This window comes from Anas platyrhynchos, chromosome 5 (genome assembly GCF_047663525.1).
Source record: "Anas platyrhynchos isolate ZD024472 breed Pekin duck chromosome 5, IASCAAS_PekinDuck_T2T, whole genome shotgun sequence".
Taxonomy (NCBI): domain Eukaryota; kingdom Metazoa; phylum Chordata; class Aves; order Anseriformes; family Anatidae; genus Anas; species Anas platyrhynchos.
Window position 1 is genome coordinate 32,661,818 of NC_092591.1, and position 24,113 is coordinate 32,685,930.

At 59.9% G+C, this 24,113-nt stretch overlaps 3 protein-coding genes and 1 long non-coding RNA gene across 8 annotated transcripts; 3 read left to right on the forward strand and 1 right to left on the reverse strand.

Moving 5' to 3' along the window:
* The first annotated feature begins 19 nt into the window (after nucleotides 1-19).
* PEX16 (peroxisomal biogenesis factor 16) lies at nucleotides 20-6,070 on the forward strand. The gene is made up of 11 exons (XM_027459653.3): nucleotides 20-230; nucleotides 323-358; nucleotides 487-563; nucleotides 1,671-1,804; nucleotides 2,109-2,215; nucleotides 2,646-2,726; nucleotides 3,125-3,277; nucleotides 3,641-3,713; nucleotides 4,042-4,161; nucleotides 4,368-4,432; nucleotides 5,551-6,070. The coding sequence occupies exons 1-11, from the start codon at nucleotides 35-37 to the stop codon at nucleotides 5,607-5,609; spliced, it is 1,101 nt and encodes a 366-aa protein (XP_027315454.2). The 5' UTR covers nucleotides 20-34; the 3' UTR covers nucleotides 5,610-6,070.
* Nucleotides 6,071-6,211: 141 nt separating this feature from the next.
* FREY1 (Frey regulator of sperm-oocyte fusion 1) lies at nucleotides 6,212-8,497 on the forward strand. Its single transcript, XM_072038724.1, has 4 exons — nucleotides 6,212-6,857; nucleotides 7,046-7,113; nucleotides 7,208-7,394; nucleotides 8,289-8,497. Exons 1-3 carry the CDS (start codon nucleotides 6,790-6,792, stop codon nucleotides 7,342-7,344), a joined length of 273 nt encoding a protein of 90 aa, XP_071894825.1. The 5' UTR covers nucleotides 6,212-6,789; the 3' UTR covers nucleotides 7,345-7,394; nucleotides 8,289-8,497.
* Nucleotides 7,742-21,104, reverse strand: MAPK8IP1 (mitogen-activated protein kinase 8 interacting protein 1). 5 transcript variants are annotated; one of them, XM_038180693.2, is made up of 13 exons: nucleotides 20,978-21,104; nucleotides 16,455-16,560; nucleotides 14,130-14,363; nucleotides 13,409-13,519; nucleotides 12,712-12,793; nucleotides 11,649-12,524; nucleotides 11,237-11,312; nucleotides 10,701-10,873; nucleotides 10,392-10,501; nucleotides 10,157-10,276; nucleotides 9,517-9,587; nucleotides 9,145-9,243; nucleotides 7,742-8,766 (listed from the first exon to the last, which is right to left on the reverse strand). In XM_038180693.2, the coding sequence occupies exons 1-13, from the start codon at nucleotides 21,061-21,063 to the stop codon at nucleotides 8,694-8,696; spliced, it is 2,217 nt and encodes a 738-aa protein (XP_038036621.2). In that variant the 5' UTR covers nucleotides 21,064-21,104; the 3' UTR covers nucleotides 7,742-8,693. The 5 variants fall into 5 exon arrangements, with proteins under 5 accessions (XP_038036621.2, XP_071894821.1, XP_038036622.2 ...); XM_072038720.1 differs by lacking the exons at nucleotides 13,409-13,519; nucleotides 20,978-21,104 and adding exons at nucleotides 14,678-14,696; nucleotides 17,621-17,845 and having other exon boundaries at nucleotides 14,130-14,352; nucleotides 16,469-16,560; XM_038180694.2 differs by lacking the exon at nucleotides 20,978-21,104 and adding an exon at nucleotides 17,621-17,843.
* Nucleotides 18,729-22,563, forward strand: LOC140002637 (uncharacterized). The gene is made up of 2 exons (XR_011809669.1): nucleotides 18,729-20,611; nucleotides 22,265-22,563. It is a non-coding gene; the product is annotated as an uncharacterized lncRNA (long non-coding RNA).
* Nucleotides 22,564-24,113: the final 1,550 nt, after the last annotated feature.

Genomic DNA, 24,113 nt, shown 5'->3' on the forward strand with positions numbered 1-24,113 from the left:
GCGGCGGCTGCGGGAGGCGGCGCGGAGCCGTGCCATGGCGGCCCCACTGCCGGCCCCGGCCCTGTCCCCGTCCCCATCCCCGTCCCCATCCCCGTCCCCATCGTCGCCCCGCGGCCCGGCCTGGCGGCTGCGGCAGCTGTGCCAGCGCTACCAGGACTACGTGAGGCGGCACCCGGCCGCCACCGCCCAGCTGGAGGGCACCGTGCGCGGCCTCTCCTACCTGCTGCCAGGTGCGGATGGGACCCTCCCCCCCCCGGTGTCACCCCCCTGGTGTCACCCCCTCGCTGTCACCCCGCTGTCACCCTCTCTTCTCCCCCCGCAGGTCGCTTCGCGGATGCCCACGAGCTGTCGGAGCTCGGTAGGTATGAGGCTGGCCGGGTGCCCCCCCCCCTTGGCCATCCCTGGGTTGGAGGCTGGGGGGCTCCTCCTCGCCCCCCTCTCCTTCGCCCTGCGCCCCGTGACCCCGCTGTGCCCGCTCCCTCGCAGTGTACTCGGCCTCCAACCTGCTGGTGCTGCTGAACGACTGGATCCTGCGGAAGGAGCTGCAGCGCAGCCTGCCCGTGGTAAGGCCGGAGAGCGTGGCAGGAGCAATCGGGGCGTGGGTTTCTCTCCCGAGCAGGTGCTGTGCTCTCGGGGGGTGCCCACAGAAACCCCCAGGGCCCTGCCACGGACTGCTGTAGCTGCCAGGTGCACAGAGGCCAGAGGTAACTGCTGAATGCTCGGTAGCAGCAGCCCTGCACCGTAGCTGCTGGCCTGGAGGAGAGCGCTCCCAGAGCACAGAAATCAGGCCCTGACTTGCTCCGGGAGCCCCACCGCTCGTTTTGAGGAGCACAGTCACTGAATAACCACTCCTGCTCTGATTCGGCTCCCCGGAGTCTTCCCTCGCGCGTGGTGTTGAGCAAAGCAAAGATAAAAGCACCTGGCTGCCATGTCTCTTTTGCAAGAGCCCCAGGTTGGCGTTCAGCACTCCTAAGACCCTGTGGGGGAAGGAGGAGGAGGGCTTTGCTTTTCCCAGACAGGCCTCGATGTCGCAAGCCTGCCTGCTGAGTGGGTTTGGATGTGGGTGGCTCAGTGCCAGCCCGCGCGGGCAGCTCTCTGGCTGGGACATCGGGTATGTAATGACCAAAAGTGCAGAAGACTCACTTCTCTGGGTGTTAAAGCCCAAATGTGGGGCAAAGTGGATTTCAGCATTATTCTCCTTATTGATGCTTTTCAAGTAATACATGCCCTGCGCTCCAGGTGTGCCATGTCCTCAACTCTGACCAGGGAGGGGGCTCATCATGTGCCCCAGAACAAGGAGGAGGAAGGGGTTTTACCTTTGGAGTTCGGGTGCTGTGCCACAATCCAGGATACTTGTTAAGCTCTTTTAGTTGGTGCAGATAGCGGCCTCACATACAGCTGTGAAATTCTCCTTGTTTCTGAGGTAGCAGCTCCACTGAATATTGTGATGTGTTCTGCTCCTCCTTGAGGTAGAGAAAAGGGCTTCCCTGTAGCCTCTGGCTGTAGGGGAGGCACCACTTCTTGTTTCTGAGGCCGTGACTTCGAAGGCCATCACTTTCTTAGCTCTGAGAGTCCCCCCGGACTGGGCTGTGTGTGTGTGCGCCACTTTTAACTCACAAGCAGAACCTGCATCCTGTCCCCCTTCCTTCCCTTCCTTCTGTGTTTTGCAGTCACTGCCCCAGCAGAAGCTGCGGACCTGGCTGAGCGTGCTAGAATGTGTGGAGGTCTTTGCAGAGATGGGGACAGCCAGGATGTGGGGGGAGATGGGCCGATGGACCATCATCGTCCTCATCCAGCTGGCTAAGTAAGTGCTGCAGGCGGAGGGGAAGGGGCTGCGTGTGCTCGGAAAGGGGATCTGGAGGGGGCTTGGGGGCTTGGCATTACCCCACAATAAAGGCCAAGCAGGACTGAGCTGCTGATCCTTGAGGCTGGGGGAGTTTGGAGCCCTGCAGTGTGTTGGATGCTGTGCTGGAAGGGAGCACTTACCCTCTGGACAGTTCCCTGAGCAGAACTGAATGTTCCCCTCTTCTGGGGACACCAGCTTTTGAGCGCAGAAAGAGCACAGCTCCCTAGCTTGGTATTGAAGTTTTCTGCGTGTCTGCCCACAGAGCCATCCTTCGCCTCCTGCTCCTGCTGTGGTACAAAGCTGGCATCCAGACGTCTCCTCCCATAGTGCCGCTGAACAGGGAGCAGCAGCAGCCTTTCCATCCCGAAGGTGAGCCCTCCATGCTGTCACCAGCCTGGCATCTGCTGTGCCACATCTTGTCCTGCTAGGAGCTTCTAGGGAGCTGTTCAGAGTTCAACACTCAAAGCTGTGTCATGGTGTGCTTTCCTTTCCACCCTCTCCAGAGTGCGGGTTAGTTTAGAGACAGTGTAACCCTACAGTCTGGAAGGAGGGGGCGGAAGGGTCAAAGCCTGGAACCACTGGCTGAATTGTGGATCAAGCTGTCCCCTGGTCTGATGGTGAGGAAAGAGATGCTAGGCCTGGACAATGTCAGGCAGGTTAACTTTTCACCCTGTGAGAACTCTGTGTAGTGTTAGTCCTTCAGTCTGGTCTGCCTGCTGCAATGTAGGGAAGGTGCTGCCAGCTCTGGGTTCAGATGTGTTCCTTTGGAGCCTCACCCTCTGGCATTTTTCTCCCACAGACATGGAAGGCAACTCCTCAGGGAAGGATCAGACCTATGTTGGCAAGCGTTCTAGCCGTGTTGTGCGGTCTCTCCAGAACAGTAAGTAGCTGAGCCTGTTTTCCATCCTCGTCAGAGCTGTTTCTGCCCTGTGCCCTTTATGTGTGACCTGGGTGTGGGCAGCGAAGAGCAAAACCTGATCAACTTGTATGGGGGTATATCCTGCCAGGGATATCAAAGCAATGGAAATTCAGGCACGTGGTGCAAGACCAGCACTTAGAGTTGTCTCGTCCTAAGTGACCTGTGTGGTGGAGACAACCCTACAGCATGGTAATGATTTGAGGAGCACAAATCTTAGGAATATCTCTCCCTGCTGTGTCCCCTGTGGATGCAAGCTCAGAGGATTCCAGTCAGCTGCAGCAGCTGGAGAGGGGCAGCCCCAGCTTTGCTGTTTGTGCATCTCTTCAAGCTCTCCCACGCCATACCTGATCTCGTTTCAGCTCCGTCCCTGGAGTCCAGGCACTGGGGGTCCCCCCAGCAGAGGGAGGAGACGCAGAACCGAAGAGCAGAGGAGATGAACCAGCCTCCCACCCCCCTGGGTCTCCAAGAAACCATTGCAGAATCGATCTACGTTACCCGTCCTCTGCTTCACTGTATCCTGCCCTGGCTGCATGAGGGCACACTGTGCCTTGGGTGCCAGCAGAGGGTGCTAGGGGCTCGTCCAACGAGCCCTGGGGTAGGGTGGTACCACACCACGCTCCTGGTTTCCTGCTGCTGCCCTGCTTGTGCAGGGCTCCTGGGACTCCTCCCTCCTCTTACGTATTGATACCCAGTGTCACCTGCTTGAGCTGTGAGTGCAAGTCTTCCAACACCTTCCCTGGGGCCCTCCAGCACTGCCTTGGAGTGTGTTCTCCTGGGCTCTGCAGAGCTTTCCTGGTACCCAAGTAATTCACTTGCCCGCGTGCCTCTTGTTAGGCATCTTTGGTTCTTTCTATTCCTTGACTTTGCGTTCCTAGTATTGAGTTTAGGAGTGTGGGGCCAGAGATCATGGAAACCCTGGCTCCTCTCAGCAGTCCTGGACATCTCAAGGTCAGTCTAAGAAAGTAACTTTACAGATGGTTGAGGTTGGTGGAGGCTGAGCATCATGCTCCCCCTGCTCCTCAATCCAGGGCAGATTGGGCCCTACTGACATACGCACAGGGGCCAGACCTGGTTTTTAACTGGGAGATTTACACATTTAGGTATTTTCTACACCACTTATAGTACTCCCTGTTCTGTACTGCCCATCAGAAAGCTGGTGCAGACTGCTCAGCATGGAGCTGCGAGCAGAGGGCGTTTAGAAACCCACTTTTTTTTTTTTTTTTTTCCCTGTTGGCTGCTGTTGCCTTGAGTTAGCTCTGTTCCCTTCTCCTTCCAGTCTGAGCTTGCTGAGTGATCTGAAAGACCTGAACAGGCGAGAGCGAGCGGAGCTGAGGCGACGAACCATCCTGCTGCTCTACTACCTGTTGAGATCTCCTTTCTATGACCGATACTCAGAGTAAGGGGCCCCTGCTGGGCTTTTGCTGAGAATTCCCCTTTTAACAGAAATAGCATCAGGGGACTGGGTGAGCAGATCTGAAGAGGTCTGGGTGCCTGTGACCAGGTTAATACAAGCCCTTGCCTAACAGCTGCCGTTGCTGTTAGTGCTCGCAGCAGCTGGGGCAGATGTCCCACTGGACTTGCTCATTCTCTCTCCCTTCCTAGGGGCAGGATCCTCTTCCTCCTGCGCTTGTTGGCTGATTACGTGCCTGGAGTTGGCTTTATCACACGTAAGTGGGCCCCATTGCTGTATCCCTGCTTCTGGGGGGTGGAGAAAAATCACAGGAGCTGTGCAGAATGTTCGTCAAGGAATTTACCACCTGAGGAAGGAATTGAGAAGTCCCTGGGATGGTTAGCAGCAGTGCACCCTTGTTGGTACTGGTGTTGTTATAAACTGGAACAGAAGAAGATCACAGAAGCACAGAATTAATCATTTCTTGGCTATCAGGGACCTGTGCTTGACCACAGTGGTTCTGCACCCTAGCAGGCTGCAGAGCTTTGTCTCTGCCACCTAGGCCTGTTCCCCTGGGCTGCCTTTCCGTGGCTGCACCAGTGCACCACAGCCCTGTTTTGCAGCCAGTGCTTCTGCACTTTTCTTTGATCCCTGGTCTGCAATACAGATGCGAGGGGTAAACAGTTGCCTAGAGGTATTGACCCAGCCAGGGATGGATTGCAAACCAAAGGGCTGAACTAGGTTTGCCTTCTCCTAGTCCTTCACCTGAGGATCCCTTTATCATGGGCTAAAATTTCCACTTCCCCATCTTCCCTGCTGATACGAAGTGGTTCATGGCAGTGATAAGGCATTAGATGAGCCTGGCATTGTGGCTCTGTCCTTTCTCTGAGGAAGTCACAAAGCTGGCTAGCTCAGGAGCCACTCCTCCTGCTACTGATTTCAGAGGCTTTGGAGCCTGCATTAATCCTTGTGCCAGCATAAGCATTTTTGCTCTACAGCAGTTCCTTCTGTGTCTGCACCTGCCCATTACTGCTGAGTTGTCTCCCTCTTCCCCGTACCATGGCTGTGTCCTCCTGACTCACCGTGCGCAGGTTTTCCCCTTGGGCACTGCAGAAGCCCTTTCCCTCCAGACCTTGGACACGTCAGCACAGAGGGAGTGATGTTCCACACTGTACCTGTGCTGATCATGTTTCACACACCTCCTGGTCCCGCTCTAATCTCTGGCACTACAGCCCAGAGTTGCCTTCCCTCTTGGCAAAAGTACCTATTTTATTCTTGGGTTTCTCTGAGTTGTATAAGGGGAGATTTGGGATTGTTGGGTATCCTAATGAGGAGGGGGTAGCTACCTCATACACATACAGCTTCAAATTCTTGCCTTGTGTTCTCTTGTTTCAGGGCCGCTGATGGATTACTTACCTGCCTGGCAGAAAATCTATTTCTACAACTGGGGCTGATGAGGAAATGATGATTCTTATTTGCTAAGCTCATGGCTGGATGTTTCTAAGGAGGGCAAGCAGGCTGGGGGAAGGGGTGTTGATAACGATTAATTTTTAGTTAAACCATCAATGAGAAGCTCCTGATCTGCAGGGTGGGGAGGGGGGTGTATGTAATTTTTAAACAGATCTTACTGAATGATGGACACTACATGTGCGGAGAGACCCTGGCCACCTCTTTCTGTGGACAGTGCTGTGGCTCCAGTGATGGTGACGGGACGACCTTTTTTAAGCACTTGATTTTTTTTTTCCTCCTTTTGTACAGCTGCACTATCATAAAGCCAGGCAGTGTAGTGATTTTTGGAGAGCATTGTCTCCCACCTCACGGCGCTGAGGTTGACCTGCAGCCTGCTTGTGTTGGCCGTGCCTGGCCATTCTGCGTGGAGCGGGCTTGTCTGTCAAATAAACTGTCTGAACTGAAAGAGCTGAGCTGAAGGACCTCCTTTCCCTTTCAAGCTGGGGATTCCCCTGTGTCTTCTGAGTCTGGTTGCCAGCAGGCCTGTCCCTATCAGAAAGAGCAGCTTTCGCAGTTGTCTACTCAGGGATATGCTTCCTGTTTTGTCTCTTAGAGGCTTTTTGCTCTGGCCTGTATGCTCAGCTATGACTATCTCTAACTCCAGGTGCCTGCTTCAGCCCCCAGTTTCCTGCCACAGTTTGCGGGATGCTGTGCTAGCACCTAACGTGTGCTAAAAGGGTTTGCAGAATGGCTGCCAGCCAGTGCTCAGGGGGATTGGCCAAGGGCAAAGAGAACCGGAGAGATTAATTCAGCAAACGCTGCTGTGCAGCACTTAATAAAGGGTCCAGCTGAGGCTTGGGCAGCTACGGCCGTCTTCTGTATCTGCTCTGGTAGTTCAGGGACACGTGAGCCATCGGTTTGGTCTGTCAGCCAGCCTGTGGCACTGGGCTACCCCCGAGCAGCCCGCCTGCTGCCAGCTGGCCTCATGGGTGAGGGAAGCCTTCCTCCCTGGGCTATCCTGGGGGCTGGCAGGGTGCAGGGCTCGCAGCCTGGGCTTCTGACAAGGAGGATGCTGAAGAAGGTAAAGCCTGGAAGGCTGGGGAGGGGGAGAAGGGCTGGGGCCAGCCGGGTGGCTCCTCTGTGACCTCGCTGCGGAACCTGAGAGGGGTGGGTGACGGCTCAGCCATGCGGTGCTGGCTGCTGCTGCTCACCCAGCTGCTGGCGGCTGCGCTCTCCCTGCCCCTGCGCCAGAGGTAAGGGCACTTCTCCTTCTCCTCTTCCTCTCCCCCCATCCCGGTACCTGCAGTGGTGCCACAGGGGCTGGCTGCCCCTTCTCCTGTAGCCCCAGTGCTCCTGCAGCACTTGGCTGCCGCTGGTGGTGCCGACGCAGGTGAGTGCAGGAAGGCTTCGGCTCGCTTCCACCTCGGGGTTTCTTCCACAGCTACTCAGTCCCTGAGGACTTCTCCGCCCTTCTGGAGCTCCCGCAGCAGCACTTTGGCCTGGTGGATGGTACAGCTCTTCCCCCAGCCCCGTCCCGTGCACTCACCCCTCCAGGGAAGGCATGGACAGCCCCCCCAGCCCTCACCCCGCTGTCTACCCCCAGATTATGGCATTAAACCAAAGCAGCCTCGCTTCAGGACCCGCTCAGCCCGGGAGCGGCCTGCAGGACTGCGCAGAGCTGGCAAAACCAAGCGTGATGAGCTTGATTTGTTGGAGTACTACGACGATGCCCACCTGTGAGCCTGCCCTCTGCTCTGCCCCACGCTGCCGCAGGACAGCGGGGCACACAGGTAGGTGTGGGGGGCAGGAACGGGGGGCTCCAGCCATACCCTCAGGGTATGTGAGGCTAGAGGAGCTGGGGCTGCTCAGCCTGAAGCAGAGAAGGCCAAGATGGGATATTTTTGCTGTCCTCAACTACATAATGGCAACTACAGAGGTAACAGAGCCAGATTCCTCCTGGTACTGTAAATGGAAGGGCATGAGGTAAGTTACGCCACGATCTCTGGCTTTCAAGGTCTGCAGCTGGGTTTCTCAGAGGAAACCTGAGGTACTCCAGCACCTCCTGCACCCCCAAGGGCTGGGGAAATCCAGGGCCCAAACCTACGGCTGTGGGACACAAAGAGCACCGCAGCACTGCTCCATGAACCATCATATTTAATAGTTGTTGCCATCACAGCAGATCCAGCTGAAGCACAGAGACCGCTGGCTGCAGGGACCAGGGAAGGTTTCTGGTGGTGTTTTGAACCTCCCTGGAGATGTGTGCGGCTCCCTGCAGGCTTTAGCCCTTCCCTGCTCCGCTTCTGGCAGGCACCCCGGTCTGCACGGGGCTGAGCCCCACCATGGTGGGGGTGGCTCAGCCCTGCCCCTGCCCCCTGCGGCTGGAGGGGAGAGGGGACAGGGGCAGAGAAACGCTTCCCTCCCCGTGGTGTGGTGGCTGTAGAGGTACGGGGGGATCTTCCTCACCCCAGGGCATGGATCTAAGAGGGGAGGGATGGGGGCAGAGGCAGGGGTGAGCTGTCTCAGCTCGTCCTCTCTCTGGCACTCCAAGCAGAGCCACTGGGCTCCATCCTCCCTGCCCGGCAGCCTTGTCCCCGGGGGCCTGGCAGGGAAGCGATGTCCCCTCCCCAGGCAGGAGCCCTCAGGCGGTTCTTGTTGGCTGTAGCTGCTGTGTCTTCATCCTGCAGGAGTCCGACTCTGCCACTGCGTTAAAAGTCACCCCCGAGGGATGTGACGGGGAGCTGGGCCACGGTCACAGGGAGGAGCTGCTGGCACCCCGGCCTGCGGCAGGGAAGGGCTGGAGCAACGCTGTGCTGCCCGCCCCTCCAGCACTCACAGGCAGGGCACCCCGTGGGCACTTCTCCAATAGAATAAACTAAATATTTTGTACAATAAACACGATTTGTCCAGCCCTCCCCCCTCCCGTCCCCCCAGCCCCAGCCCGAGGAAGGGGAGCCACGAAAAGAGGCAGCTCGGTGCCCCGGGGAGCCCTTCCCTGGGCCCGCTCCTCCTCTGGTCTCAAAGCAGCTCTTGTCCATGCACGATGGGGAAGGGGCGAGCCTTGGCTGTGCAGCAGGCGCCCGTGCCAGCCCCTACTCCAGGTAGATGTCCTCTGTGGGGCACGTGTACTCCACATACTCCTTGTAGAATTGCTGAAAAGCCCTCCTGCAACACAGCACGGAGCAGAGCTCAGCTGCGCCCTCCCCGAGGCATTTACCGAGCCTGTTTTGCTCCCCTTCTCGCCTTGCTGTCAGCTCAAACCCCTCCTGGCCCCGGGGAGCCTCATGCATTAGCACCCAGGGGCACCGCTGGAGCGAGATCTCCATCCCAGCTCCGAGCCTCCACACAGCGCGTGGCTTTCAGCCATCTGCCTGCAAAGCTTTGCAGCGGGATTTGTTCCAGCGCTGTCAGGAACACGCTGCCCGCAGCAGCGTCAGCCCTGGCCCTGGCCCCAGTCCCCTCGCTGCAGGGGAGAGGAGCCAGGTGCTGCTCCTCCTGTCCGTGGGGAGGGAGCACCTTCCTCCCGCCCCAGCCAGGACTCACCCTACGGACTCCGCGAGCGGCTTTGTGGACTCCTCCGAGACAAAGACGTGGCAGGCAAATCTGTGGTCAGCAGGGTGCTTGGTGATGAACCCGAAATATCTGAGGGCAGAGAGAGCGGGTGAGAATGGAGTGTCAGGAAGGCAGGAACAAGCATCCCCAGTGCCCACCTTTGACAAAGGGGGTCCCAAACCCCAGTGGCCACCAGCTCGCATGGCCCAGGGATGTGAAACCCACCCAAAGGATGCTCCTCGCATGAAGCTGTGGCTTACAGGGGAAGGGGAGCCCTCAGGATGGGGATGCTGGAGGCAGGAAGGCAGCGAAGCCTCCGTGCATCAAGGCACTGAGAGCTGCCCTGCACCTCCCGCTACTCACTTGTTGTTCTTTGGATGGTATCCACAAAAGGAAATGTTCTTCAGCTGGAAAAAATGGCTACACTTGTTTACCTGGGGGAAACAGAGAAAAAACTTGTCAACACGCCTCCCCACACGCCCTGCGGGGCAGCTGGTCTCCAGTCCTGGAAAGAGGAGCTCAGGCTGAGCCCAGCTCACCACCACAGCACCCGTGGCCATGGACTAATCCAGCACCCCTTCCAAAGACAAGGTTTCCAAAATGCTTGCTGTGAAGGCTTTGCTTGCCTCCACACAGCATCTTGCTAGGCTACTTATGGAGACCACTTATCAGCAGCCTGCAATACCCAGCTAAAGAGATTACGGGGCAGATCTGGAGGACGCCACTCAAAATAGTAGCAGGAAGGTTTAGGAGCAGCTGAGGGATTACGGGTGCAGCTCAGCTCGCAGCATCCCAGCACAACAACGCGTTTGGCAGCTGTGAGGGCACCATCCTCTGGTATGGCCCAAAACTGGGCTCCCACCAGGCTTGGGGGACCCTGATGGTGGGCCTACAACCCTTTGGATGGTGTTTCTCATGGAACAAGGAGCACGTTTGGGTGGAGACCCTTAATTCCCAAGCTAAGAGCAGCAAGTAGGGAAGGGATGAGACGAGTGGGTACTACCTTGCTGTGCTCCTTGGAGTCGTCAGATTTCACGGCAATCTTGACCCCACGCACGCTGATCTCCAGGACGCAGCTGGAGGGTGGGTTAAAGTGCACAGTAAGGCGGCGCGTGGTGGCAATCTGCGGGGAGACAGAGACACAAAGCCCTGGCACTCGTGGGCAGCCCGTGAGGACAGCTCGCCCCTTCTCTTCTCCCCGCTCCCACGCAGGGGCTCAGCCCGGGCTGGGACACTACCTTCTGCATGGCTGCGCACAGCACGTCGTTGCCCTTGTGATAGGGAACCTGCACCGAGCCCAGGAACTTCACCCGAAACTGGTCCACCCAGTCGCTGTTCTTGGCCAGAGCTGGAAGACAGAGCACATTGCAGGGATCATCTCTGATGGCCATCACCATGCCCCTGCATCTGCACAATTCCCTGCCCAGCATCAGGTACAAGCCCCCTCCACCACCAGCTGCAGCTACCCCCATCATTCTTTGCCTGACATCCTCCTTTCCCCCTCTCAGAGGAGGAAAACATCGCCGACCATCACGGCAGCTTGGTACCTGTTATGTGGTCTGGGTCCTTGGTGACTTCGATAGCGTAGTAGGCAGGAAAAATGCCCCGGTCCCCTGTCCGCATGTTGTAGGCCTCGTACCAATAATCCTCCGCCTGCACCTCCACCAGCAAGGGGTCGTCCACCTCCAGCTCCAGCTCGTCCGCGTGGCGAGGCACAAACCTGGGCAGGGAGTCACTGGCACCCGGCCGCTCTGGCGGGCTGCTCGCCAACCCGCTGCTGGGTCAGGGGCAACGTGGGACCCGCGGCCAGCACGGGTGGGCAGCAGGTGCAATTAGCCAAAATCTGGGATGCTGAATGGAGATCTGAGCGGGTTTAGGCTCAAAGGGCAGTAGAAGCCCAGCACACACACATATCTATCACTTGCTGCATCCCCTATGTGGCTGCACAGAGAGATCCTGGGTGCCCTGGGGGGTCTCTCACCCCTGAGCTAAGGACAACGGGTTGGTCCCCAGGCTGCCCATGTTGGAAGCAGCATGGTTTGGGTAGGGATGGCCTTGGGACGCTGCTTGTGCCCATACTCACCTGAAGACAGCGCGGTGGGTCTGCTCCTGCTCCTCGCCATTGATCATGCAGGAGAACAACCCGAAGGACTCAGCACCTGGGGAAGAAGGCAGAGGGGCACACTGCAGCTCTGAGGGCCAGCACCACTGCAGGTAGGACACAGCCCTCGCTCATACCTCGTGGTTTTAGCTCAGACAAAAAAGCAGGTTGAAATGCCCCCAGCTGTGTGATGCGAGGCTTTTCCAGCCCCCCCATATCCCTCGGCCACAAGGGAAGAAATCACAGGCTGTGGAGCCAGCACCTGCTGGAGCTTCTCTATCTCACTGGAGACCCTGCAGGGGTCATTTGGACCAGGCAAGCTCATACCAGGGACCTGCAGGGCTGCCTGGGGACACAGCCCCCCACCCACCTCCTCCCTCCGCCCAGCACTCACTAGAGGAGCGTGTCCGGCCACTCATGAAGACGTTGAGGAACTTCTTGGAGAAGTGGATGTCCGCCTCGGGCGTGGAGTCCTCGGAGAGGCAGACCGAGTCGCGTTTCAGCGCGTCCTCCTCGTACTCCTCGCCGATGGCCGACTCGTAGGGCGAGGAGACGCAGTTGTCGTAGACGGTGGCCGAGTCGCTCTCGTCGCTGTAGCCCGAGTAGCACTGCTTGAGGCTGACCAGCTCCAGCTGCACGTTCTCATCCACCACCAGCGTGTACTTGACCGAGTCGTAGGACAAGGCGCTGGTGTCCGAACTCACCGACGCTCTCTGAAGGTTGTGGCCCGGCCGGTAGCCACTGCTCCCACCCACGCAGGAGGCCCGGGGCAGGCTCGTCTTGTCAGGGGAGGACATGTAGTCCAGCACCTCGTCCTCCTCGCTGATGGAGGGGTTGGTTTTCCCTGCCAGGGCCGAGTAGCTGGAGGTGTCGATGTCGGAGCTGATGGACATGCGGTTCTCGCTGGACTGGGACAGGAACGGCTTCTCGGTCTCCAGCGGGTCCGAGTTCTTCTGCACGGGCGTCAGGTAGATCTCCTCCGTGGCCTCCAGCCTCACGTCCGTCTGGTAGCGGATGCGGTCGCGGTGGGCCTCAGGGCCCCTCGTCGTCACCACCACCACGCTGGCTCCGTGGGGTGGGGGCCTGCTGGTGGCCTGGTGCTTCTCGGGGGGCCGGGACGAGGCAACACAGGCGGGCGCCATCTGGGTGGCTGCTGTGCGCCGGCACGGGCTCTCCGTGGACGTGCCCCGGTCTTTGGTGGAGGTTGTGCTGTTTTGGTGATTGACCTCATCACTCAGGCAAACGTGGTCATGGGGAGGGGTCTGCTCACCTGCGGGGAGGAGAGCAGCGTTGGTGTTCCCACCAGCGGGGATGCTCCAGGCTCAAGATGGACATGTTCCCATCGGGGATGTTTTCCCCAACCTCCAGCACCGCTCACCCCATGCTGCAGGCTGGGGATTGACCCCCAGGAGCCACCCAAGGGTGCGAGGCCCCTGGCCACCAGCCCCCTGACTCACCCGTTTTCAGAGGGGACGACGACCGGGACACCCGCTCCTGCCAACTGTGCTTTTTCCCCAGGGAGTTGTTATTCAGGGTGTCCTGGGGAGGAGAACAAAGCCGCCTTGTCACCCGGGCAGTAAACAGCACGTGGCAGCCATCCCTCCCCATCCCTCAGCCATGCACAGCGGCTGGGGCCGTCACGGTCCCTGGGCACTGCCTGGGACCGCCCGAGCGCTTCCCCGCGGTGCCCGTGCCCGTCCCGGGGTGCAGCCCACCCTCCTGGGCACGCTTTGCTCCCGGGCTTTGCAGACAGCTCTGGGGCACAGCGCGGGTATTTCTCCCCCAGCAGCAGTTTTTGCTCAAGCTTGGGACTCTTGGGGTTTTCTCCTGCAGCCGTCACCATCAGCGTGGGAGCTGCCCCTTGCTTTGCTTCCCCACCAACACGAAGCTCTCTGCCCTGAAGCCCACCAAGATCCGTGGGATCCCCAGCACCCTGTCCTGTCCTCGGGGCACACACACAGGCCCCATGTGCCCATCCCTGCTGGCTCCGGGCTCCCATTTCCAGCCACATCAGGCCCTGTGCCACAGAGCTCCTGTTCCCGATATCCTCAGCTTGGGTCGTGCCCGTGGTCCCCAGCGTGGCCCCGCAGCCTCCCCCTCCCCAGCCCACCATCTATGCACCCCCCACACATACACGCCACCCCCCAAAAATACCTCTCCGCAGGTCTGGACACTGGTTGGGACCAACTGCCCGGGGGGTGCCTTTGCTGTCCCCGTCCCCCCAGCTGGATGTGGCTCCCACGTGCCACCGGCTCCTCGGGGTCCCTGCGCAGGGTGGGACAAGGCTGCCTGCTGTCCCCTTGTCCATTATGCTCCAGCCAGCTCCCCCCCGCCTCCCCATGTCCCTGCTGCCTTTGTCCCCGGTGCCAGCTGCCCTGCGGGCATTGTCCTGGCTCCGTGCCTTCCTCCTCCTCCTCTTTCTCCTCCTCCTCCTCCCACCCATGGCCTCAGGCAGAGAGCTGGCATCAGCTGCCTGTGCCGGGCTGGTGACACCCAGCTCCGACTACTCCCCATCTGTCACCCACGGGGACACCTGCCTCTCGCTCTGCGCTCCTCAGCTGCACGTCAGCGCCACGAAAATCCTCCTACTTGGCAAGGGAAGCCGCTGCCGAAGGCAGGAGGAAGGCAAAAAATAGCCCCGCGCGCAGCGGCACACCTTGTGCGGGTTTGGGAAGTTTGCGGGAGGGATGACGGGGCTCGGGGAGGCCAGCTCAAAGGGGCAGCATGCAGGGCACCTAAACACCACCCCTCACGGAGACAGCAGCGCCTGGGAACACCCTCCATGCAAAAGCAGGGGGGCAAAAGCTCAGGGGGGCAAAAGCCGGGGGGAAAAAAGCCCCTAAATCCCCTCCCACCCCTCCGGGCCGGTTCTCACCTGGCTGCGAGGCACCTGCGGGAAGAGGTTGAGTGTGGTGGGTCGCTTGGGCCGGTAGCTCTCGGTGCTGGGGGGCTGGGGGGCTTTCTGCAGCGCCTGGGACTCCGTCTGCTCCTCGGCCGGCGCATCCCCGGCGGCGTCGATGAGGTCGAGCTGCAGCATCTCGGCCTGCAGCCGGCTGCCCTCCCCGCCGCCCGCCGCCCGCGCCGCGCCGCCCGCCCGGCTCACACAGCCCTGCCGGGATTAGCGGCTCGGTCAGGAGACTGGGAGGGCCGGAGGATGGCCGTGCCAGTTGGCCTCAGCCTTTTAAAGCAGCAGGGGATGATGGCACGTCCCACCCCACGTGCCCATCGCCGTGGCTGCCGGCCTTCCCTCCCTCCCTCTGCCCCGCTACAGGCTGGGGGGACACGGTCCTGACCTGCCTCCCCGGCACCCCGCAGCAGCACTGACCCCAGCCCCAAAATAAAGGCAGATTTACAGCCTCAGCCCGGCCTGCTTGCCCCTCCAGACCACCAAAGCTTGTGGTGGTGGTCGCCTTGTTTTTTTACACTGGCCTAACACAAAGAGCTCCCCGGTTCTCGTGGCGGATGCCAGGGGTTGTGGCAAATCACCTGGATTTTCACAAGGAAACGGGAGCAGAGCTGGGGGAACCTGACAGCTAAACTGGTGAGACCGAGCTGAGGGAGGCGTATTGGAGGCAGCTGCTGACATGCTGCCGAGACTGCTAATGATGCTGCCTCGGCAATCCTGGAGCTGTGGCAATCACTCGGGGAGCTCAGAGGAGGGAAAGTCCCAGAAGGACGCAGAAGAGCAAAACAGAGCCTGTTTCTGAGGAACGCAGGCACGAGGAGTGACGCGCCATTCGGGGTTCGGTAGCTCAGAGGGAACTACAACCACTGCAGGTACGCGTTAAGGGGCTGGCACGGGGTGGATGCTGCTTGTTCCCCTCCCTTCTGGCACAGCCCGAAGGCTGGCGGTGGGGAAGAGGTCACACTGAGCCAGGGATGGGAACGAGAGGAAGCCCCGCATCTCCAGGAGCCTTACTGTGCTGTAAAATCACAGCGATTGTCTCCCCACGTCTCTATCTTCATAGCTGCTTCAAGCCTTTTCATGTGCCTGGATCAGGATCAGCCCATGCGGGTTTAATGCAGGCACATCCCTGCTCTTTTCCCTCGGGCACTGCTTCTCTCACTCTCCCGTATTTCCAAGAAGAGGGTTTTTTTTTTCTATTTCTTGTTCCTGCATTAAACAGTTCCAGCAGCTCCCGGAACACGAATGATGCCACAAGCCTTCGCTAGCTGCAGCCTGCTTTCAGCAGGACCCACCTTGCTGAATTTGGGAATAAGCTGCCCTGTGTTCAAAAGCAAGCAAACCAAGGCCAAACCCAAAACCTGTGCCTTGTACTTGTGCCACCGTGCCCCACGTTGCTGCACCCAGCCTCCTTGCCGGAGCCAGCCACGTTTTGCAAGCTGTGTGCCTGAGCCACTATTTCTGGAGAGCTGCTAAAATAGCCCGTGATGAAGTCATCATTGTTTTCCCAGCACCAAAAAAAAACACCACACACCCAAAAAAAACAACACCAACCCCCTCCTCTGTCGAGGTATCGCCCTTTGCAAAGGCATCTTGCTGCTGGGCATCTTTGCCCGCCCGGCCCCATCCAGCAGCCACCTTCTCCAGCCTCTCCCAGCGCCAGGGGGGAATTTCGGCACCCGCCCAGCCCTCAGGAGCCCGCTCTGCTCCGGGTTTCAGTTTGGCTCCTGCCCTCAGCCGGGGCCGCGTCCCCACGGGATGCAGCCGGCGCTCACGTGCCGGGGTTATTCCCGGTTTCCCAGCCTCCGCGCCGTGCACGTGGCCAGACCCAGCCAAAACACTCCCCCCGGGCCTGGCTGCTTCACCAGACGCATCCCGCAAGCTCTCGTCTCGCGGGAGCCATCGCCATCGGGCCCGCGAGCTCCCTGGCTCTCAGCGCTGACATTTCAGGCTGAAAAGCCCCCCTCGCAGCCGCCGCTTTCAGTTCTGCTCCTCGGGCAATCCTCCACATCCCGTCTAAACCATTTGTGCGTATTTTTAGCAGCTGCTTTTTCTGAGCACGGTCGGCTCCCCTGTTTAGGAACAGCTCGCCTCCGCCTCGCGCCCCAGCAGGCTCAGTACGCCCAGCCTCAGGCACCGGGCTCAGTGCTGGTGCCCCAGCAGCCTCCTTCTGCCCCGGGAAGGTCCCAAATCAGAGGCTGCAGGAGGCCACCGGTGCCTCGCCGCCCACAGCCAGCACCAAACACGAGCACAACACGGAATATCCCCATCCCTGTCCCTGTCCCATGCGCCTACCCGGGCGGCCAGGCTCTCCTTGCAGTGCAGGCTGATGCCACACTCATCGGTGATCTCGGAGAGGTCTTCATCCTCAAACTCCTCGAGGCTGATGTCGTGGGTGAGCCTGGAGGGAGCGGAGACCACGGTCACACACTGCATGTGTGGGGGGCAGGAGGGCACACCCAGACGGGGCCACCAACACCACCTCTGGGACCAGCGGGGCAAACACTGGGATCACGGGGAGGGCAGGGCCCGGTGGGACACGGCAGGAGGATGGACCCGCTGGGGCATGTGATCACATCGAGACCTGCAGATCTTGCACACACCACAAACCGAGCCCATCGGCATCGCTCACTGCCCCGATGAGCCCTTTATGGCTCCCTCATGGCTGTCAGCCCCACAGACACATTACTCCCCTTTGGAAAGTTTGCAGAGATTTCCTTGTAGCGGCTGGAAATGTGCTGACTACCCAGCTCCTCGCGTGCTCGCTTGCCTCCCCGGGGAGCCCCTGGCTCCTGTGCATTAAAACATTTCTATACGTGGTGCTAACGCAATGCTCCTCGTGTCTGTTCATTACTGGGGTGGGAAACACAAGAGCCCAGCCCAAAAGTCCTCTGCCAGACATGGGGTGGAGGTGTCCCTACATGAGACGAAGCAGGGCCACACTGGGAGGAGTCCCATGTGCCCCACGGCTGCTGCCTGCAGGAGGGGAGGAAACACAGAGCAGGATGCTCGCAGAGAAACCTTCAAAGCCCAGATCGATTTCTTCTCCGGTTACAGGGGTCGCCATGGCTGGGCACCATCAGCCCCTTCCCTCTGTCCGCCGAGGCGTGGAAGCACAGTGAGGAGCCACGGGCCCCAGCACCATCCCTGCCTGCACCCAGCAGCAGGAGAGGTGACCCCCCTGCACGCCAGCCCTTTTATCTCCACCACACCGCATGTTGGCAGCTCCTTTCTCTCGCCCTGCTGAAAAATCCTGCCGGACACGCACATTCCCGCGCCCACGGCGGCCCCATTTGCCGCATGTCTCCCTGCACAGCCAGGAAAACTTCGGGCTCCGCTCGGTGCCAAGTTTGCTGCTGTCCTGCGGCAGCGCTGGTGCGAGAGGGCGATGTGCTGTCACCCGTCCCCATGCACACCCCTGGGGACAGCCCCCCTGTCCCCATACCCAGCCGGTCCCCTACCATTTCTCCCACTGGTCTTCCAGCCAGCTCTCCTCTTCGGCGCTCGACTCCATGCCCAGGGGCAGCTGCATCGAGGAGGACCCCCCCGTTCCCTGGGGCACGCGCTCCCACCCCGAGGCAGACCCCGGCCCGGGGTCAGTTGTTGGTGGGGGGATGCTGAGCGCTGGGCACCCCCTGCCCCAGTGCAGCCCGTGGCTGCCGGTGCTGCTCCGTCTCCTCACTGCGCAACCCGGGCAAGCTCATTAAAAATAGATGGAATCAGCTGTCCTGGAGGGGGAGAAAAATAAAAAAATAGCCTCCCCAGCTGAGCCCGTGCCAAGTCCCTGCTCTCTGCCGGGGATGCTGACTGCCTCTGCCTGCCAGCCAGCCAGCCCGGCTCCTGGTAGCGCTCCAGCGGCCGGTCCCCAGCACCCGCAGCGGGGCATCTGGTTACCCCGGCTCCTTCTCCTGCCCTTGCAGCATCGCTGGCCGAGACAGGGAGGAACAGAAGAGTCCCCTTAGGGCCTTGTAACAGCAATGGGATGCCTTCCTGCAGGGCAGGGGGGCTTTCTTTTGGCTTCACGCTGCTGGAGAGGGGTCGGCTTTCTGCCCCCGTGGCCCTGCTGCCTCCTCAGCCAGCCCCAAGCCACGTGGGCCACTCTGCTGAGCTCCTCTGCCGCTGGCTGCTGCTCCCCTGGTTCAGTGCCACTGGTGGGTTTCACTCCCGACGCTGCATTTGGTGTCTCTCGGCTCCCTTACAACAGTATCCCAGGCTCCATCTTCCCTACCAGCTCTGCCTGGAGGCGTCTGCTCTGTTCAAAACCTTCTGGCTCGATGGAATGAATAAAGAAATCTATCTCTGCGTTGCTGCTGCCCTTTCCTCCTCTCGTGTGGATGCTCCAGGGGAGGCAAGGGTGGTTCTTCCTCACCCCCTGCTCCTCCATGCTGGGAACACCCCTGCCTTTCTCTCCTGCTCCTCAAAGAGGCTAAGAATACCAGCAACAAGCAGCAGCCCTTACTCCCATCAGCTCTATCATGGTCCACAAAAGCTCGAGCAGGCCCTACAGGGACATTTGGGCCAACTTTCCCCTGACTGCCAGCAGGAGAAGCGTGGGTACCACCTGTGTGCTGCTGCAGGAAGGTGTGGGGCTCTCCAGGGAGGCCGAGCAAAGCCCCGAGGCCAACAAGGACAGCACCCCTGCCAGAGGACACTTCTCAACCCCCTGACAATGCTGGCATACCCCAGCTGCCACCCAAAAACTGCGAGTGCACAAGCAGGGGCAGTCCCTGCCTGCAGGGTTTGGCCATAGGAGCATGGGCCAGGCACAGGGCTCAGCTCCAGGGAGGGTTGGGGTCAGGGACTCCATCCTGGGGACAACACAGTCACAGTGGGGGATACAGAGAACCCGTCTGCTGGGGCTCCCTCAGAACCAGACCAACCTTTGGTCCCCCATCACAAAAAGCAGGGTTACCCGCCTTGCTCCCCAGCTCAAGGCTTCCCAGACCCAAAGGCCCACGTCAGACACACAGACCACCCGTAGCACTGAGGCTGGTCTCTGCCTCAGCCTGAAAACACCCCCTTGAGCTTGCCGAGGAGGTGGCGAGGTCTCCATCCCCCAGAGATGCTGACCCTCGTGGGACATCGTGGTTTCCTGCAGGCACCAGGCTCCCTGAGGAGCAACACCACAGCTCCTGGCTCCCCTCCTGCAAGGCCCTGCCACCCAGGAGACCCGGCAGGCTGAACAGACGGACAGCTGATGTATTTTCCCCTTGGCCCCACTGCTGCCTGCCTCCACACCGTACTGGGGCCACCACCACCTCTCTGGATAGAGCTTGGGGACATGGGGACAACAGGACGGGTGGCCACGGGGCCTCCGCCCCTTCTCAGACCGCCCCAAACCACATCAGCCACGGAGACCTGCCAGGCCTCCCTCCCCAGCCTCCTCATGGCTTCAGGGCCAGCCCATGGTGTCACCTGCTGCCCGAGTCCCCTCAGGACCCGAGCCACCAGCTCGTCCCTGCTTAGGCCACGCAGCACCTTGTGGGGTGATGATGGCTGGAGGGGCAGGACCCCCACAAGGCGCCCACGGGACCGCGCTGCCGGCAAGCCCAACGCTCTCGGCTCCCATCCCCTTCTCAACACCCGAGCCCCGGCTCCGTGGCAGCTGTCTCCAAGAGGCAGCGTGAGGGCTGGGCGTGCAGGCTTCCCCCAGCCATGTTGCAGCAGCGCCCAGCGGCTCTGGCAGGCAGCGCTGCAATAGCAGGCGGCTGCAGGAGCCGCCCGGCAGAGGGGCTCCGGTGGCAGAGGTCTGCTGGGCCCCTTGGAGGTAAACGGGGGGAAAAAAACACACAGCTGGACACAGCTGGATGCTTCCTCACACGGCCCCGCTGGTCCCAGGGCTCAGGGGATGGTGATCACTCAGCCATGGCTCCACCGCTCCTCCCCACCTCCAAAATCTCACCACGTAGCCACCTGGTGCTGATCCCCCCCTCACCCAGCTCCCACGCATCGCCGCCACAGCACCCCCGAGCGTAAATCGATGGCTGTAAAGATGTCACGGCCGCCAGAGGCACCCAGCTGCCCCGGATGGCCAGCAGGTGATGGCCCCTTCCCCACCAAGCCCCCGTACCCGCCGAGCACATCCTGTCCCAGAGCTGCTCACGGGAGGGACCAGCAGGTCCAAACCCCCCGGTCCCTGCATGTTTGGCACCGTGGCCATCCCTGGCCTGGCCCTTGTCATCTCACGTCCCCACCAGCAGCTTTGCTGGGTACGGGAGGTGTCGTGTCCCCCCTCCCCGTCCCAAATCGATGGGAGCGCTTGGTGGAGCTGCGAGGATCAATCCTGGCACGCTCCCACCTGCTCGCCTGGGGCTCCTGCTCCACGGCGCTGGGGAGGGCAAGGCAGCGCCCGGGATTTCGAGGAAAGGGCTAGAAAAAGGCTCCCCTGGGGGGCGGAGAGGGAGGCGAAGCGCTGCCATCAGCGAGAGGTGGCTGAGGAGGAGGCAAGGCAGGTGAGGAGGCTGATGGAGGGGCAGAGGGGGCAAAAGCTGGAGCCTGGAAGGGGCTGAAATGGCAAATGGGGGGGTATATGGGGCCAGCAGGGGTTGGGGGGGGCTGGAGGGGTGAGGTGGGGGTTCAGTGATGTATGGGGTGGGGGGGATGAGGGGGTGCATGGGGCGAGCTGTGGGGGCTGAAGGATGCTTGGGGAGGATGCAGAAGGGCTGGATGAGGAGGGGGCCGCAGCGGCAGTGCGGGGCTGGGGGTGGGGGGGCTGCGGCGGATGGGGAGCGGTGCCCGGGGCTTGGGGGGGGAGGATAAAAGGGGGGGGGCTGCGGCCCGGGCAGCCCCGTGGGGGTCCCGGGGGAGGCGTCCGGTACCTGAAATTGGGGGGCGAGGCGAGGTGCAGCCCCAGGAAAGGGGAGGAGGCGGGCGGGGATGCGGCTCCTTTCTCTCGCTCCGCCATTCCGCGGCTCTCCCCATGCAGGCGGAGGGAGGGAGGGCGGGCGGCGGGGAAGGAGGCAGGGAGGGAGGCAGGAGGGAGGCAGGAGGGAGGGGATGCCGGCGGGGACGTACCTGCTGCCGGGGGGGGCTCCTCCTGTGTACCCCCCCCCCCGATCAGCAGGACAGATGTGCTGCGGCTGGACCCCCCCCCCTCACACACAGATGTGCCCGCAGCTGCAGGCAGAGCCCCCGGGGTAGGTAATGCCATGGGGCTCCTGCCTCAAGTGAGGGGCACACAGGGTCCCCTACAAGGGACAGGGCACCCCTGTCACCGCCACCTCCCCCAGGGTCTGCCCTGGGGGGCAGCACCACCCCGGCACCCTCGGGGGTCCGCCAGCGGGGTTGGCAGCCCCACAGCAAAGCCCGTGCCCACCAGGGCTGAATGTGTGGCAAAGATAATTTAAGCAAGGTAATAAACAGATTATGCACAGGCTCCACTAGTGCAGGTGCAAAAAGCAAGCCCTGAGGCTGCGGGTCACTCCCCAGAACAGGCAGACCCACCCTTGATCCCAGCTATGGCCCAGGGCCCATCTTGGGTGAGCATTATTCAGTGCTCCCTTTCCCCAGCAGCAGGTTTCTGTGCCCGGCCTCTCCTCCCCGTGCACTGCAGGCTGCTTTAAAAACCACGCGGGTTGTGGTGTACACAGGAGCGGACAAACACCGGTATTTTTAGGTCCCGAGGCTACTACTGTAAGTGATCGGGAGAACTTCCCCCATTCCCTGCACGCCCATGGGCTGTACTCCTGGTTATCACTCACGGCTGTGACAGGCCCATGTGGATGCGTGGCGCTGCCTCAGCAGGTCAAACCTTACAGACAGAGCAGGTCCCACCAGCATCTCCAGCCACGGGGCTGGCTGCCTTCAAGGCAAAGGCATTGCATCTTGGCCAAGGCCCAGGCCGTCAGCTGCTCCTCCAGAGAAGAGCGAGCAGAGCCCTCCGAGGCACACAGCCCTGCGCTCAGCCGGGAGCCTGGGGCTCCTGCCAGCCCAGCTCAAAAGAGATGTCACTCCTGGGCCAGCGTGGACGCAGGCACACAGCCACCGGGTGACCGTGGTACCCCCACGGCAGCCTCCCAAAGGGCAGGTTGGCCCTGCCTAGCTCTGCTCCAGCCTTTCTGCCCACACTGCTGCCCTTCACATCCATCTGCTCATGCGCATTGCAGAGCCCAGTGTCACGGACCAGGACCTCTGGAAGCCCCTCTGCAGGTGGTGGGATGCAGCCACCAGCCCTGGCAGGCACTGCTTCTGCCATAAAGACTCTCAGAGCATTGGCTCCCTAGTACAAAAGAGGATGATGCCCAGGACATGGTTTCACCCAAGTCCCATCGCCACAGCCACCAGCCACAGGATGGACACCTCAAGGGGCTGCAGGGTGCCCTGCCTGCAGCTGGATGGTGCAGGCTGGTCACCGCTCATCACTGCAGTGTCTGACTGCCATAAATAAAGGGCTTGGTAGAAAACAGTCGATTTAGTTACATCCTGACTCTCCCTAGACCTTACATAAAACCCTCCATCATCCTCAGCATCATATATGCACGTACATGCCCTGCAAAATAGAGACCACGCTTCTACCACAGCCAGCATCTCTGCTCACAAGGCATCTATTGTCTTATGCTTTCAAATTGTCTGACTGAACATCGGGTTCACTTCAGAGCAATTCAGCCTTAAATTAAGCCTGAGGAATGGTTATGTGCTGAGAGGTCTGCCTGCTCCTCTCCCCAGCTGAACCAGCTGGTCTAACACAACCTATTCCCTCTCCCCCCCAGGTATGGTTGTGCTCATTTCCACTCTGCCCCAATTCTCTGCCCCTGGCTCCCATTCCTTATACCCAGGCACAATTTCTATGCTCAGACCTTTCAGCCAGCCCTTCCTGAAGCCACTCCAGCTCCTTTTTTTGTGAAGACAGAAGAGACACTGGAGAATTTCCCCAACCACCAGCACAGGGCGCAGGCAATCACTTACTCTGCTAGAAATCCATGGTTAGCCACTTTACACCTCCAGCCACATCCCTGCAATTCCTTCTACAGGGAGAACAGATACTGTGGCCAGCATGGAGGAGCCTCAAAATTGACCTGTCCAAATTTAATTTACATTATCACACTCTAAGCAGGGAAAGCTGGACAGTTTGCTGTCAGCCTGGCTCTTCTAATGCACAATCTGCAACTTCAGAGGGTTTTTGTCCATAAGCCACTTTATGCATTGAAATGTTGCTCCCCCAAGCCCACTAGGTCCTCACTAGAGACAGAGAACAGGACAGCAACATCAAGCACCTCAACCACAGCTGCAATCAGGTAAGCAATGGGTTATACATATTGCCCTTCTGGTAGGTCACACATGGCCTTTTTTATCTCTGGCACCTCCGGTTCCACTAACTGGTTCTGGCGAGTTTGGGGATGATGGTGTCACGCACAAGCAAACTTCACTCCAACCTCATTCTAGCCAGCGACTAGACTGCAAAGTCATGGTGCATTTGGTGCCCATTCATGACTTAGCTAATTGCAAGAGAAAAGGCTCAGTCACTGACAGAAGGCCCGGTCTGAACAATGTTCACATTGTTCATAGCTCTGTAGCACTTCTCTGCCTCAGTGCCCACCCTCTGTGACAAGGAGCCTCCACACCACCCCGTGGAACATCCTAAAAGCCACTCTGACAGCACCAAATCCAGCTGCTCTGTCCCTATGCTCTATCTGGGGATGCTTGTGCCAGGACAGACAATACAGCCACCTAGCCCCGAGACGCAGAAAGCAGTCATTATCCCAGGAAATGGAAATCCCCTGACACGCATTTCACGATGCTTCCTTTGTTATCTGCTCCCTCCTGAAACAAAGATGGTATCTCCACTAATAGTTATTGATGGGTTTTCCTTCCTCCATGGACTGTCAGGCCTTTTTGAACTTAGCACCCACAACTGACAAAGCGCTTGACACGAAAACATCTGTGTAAGGAAGCTGCAGATGCACTGAATCTGCCATCTGGTAGTTTAATTGAATATGCCCAGTCCTAAACGCTACA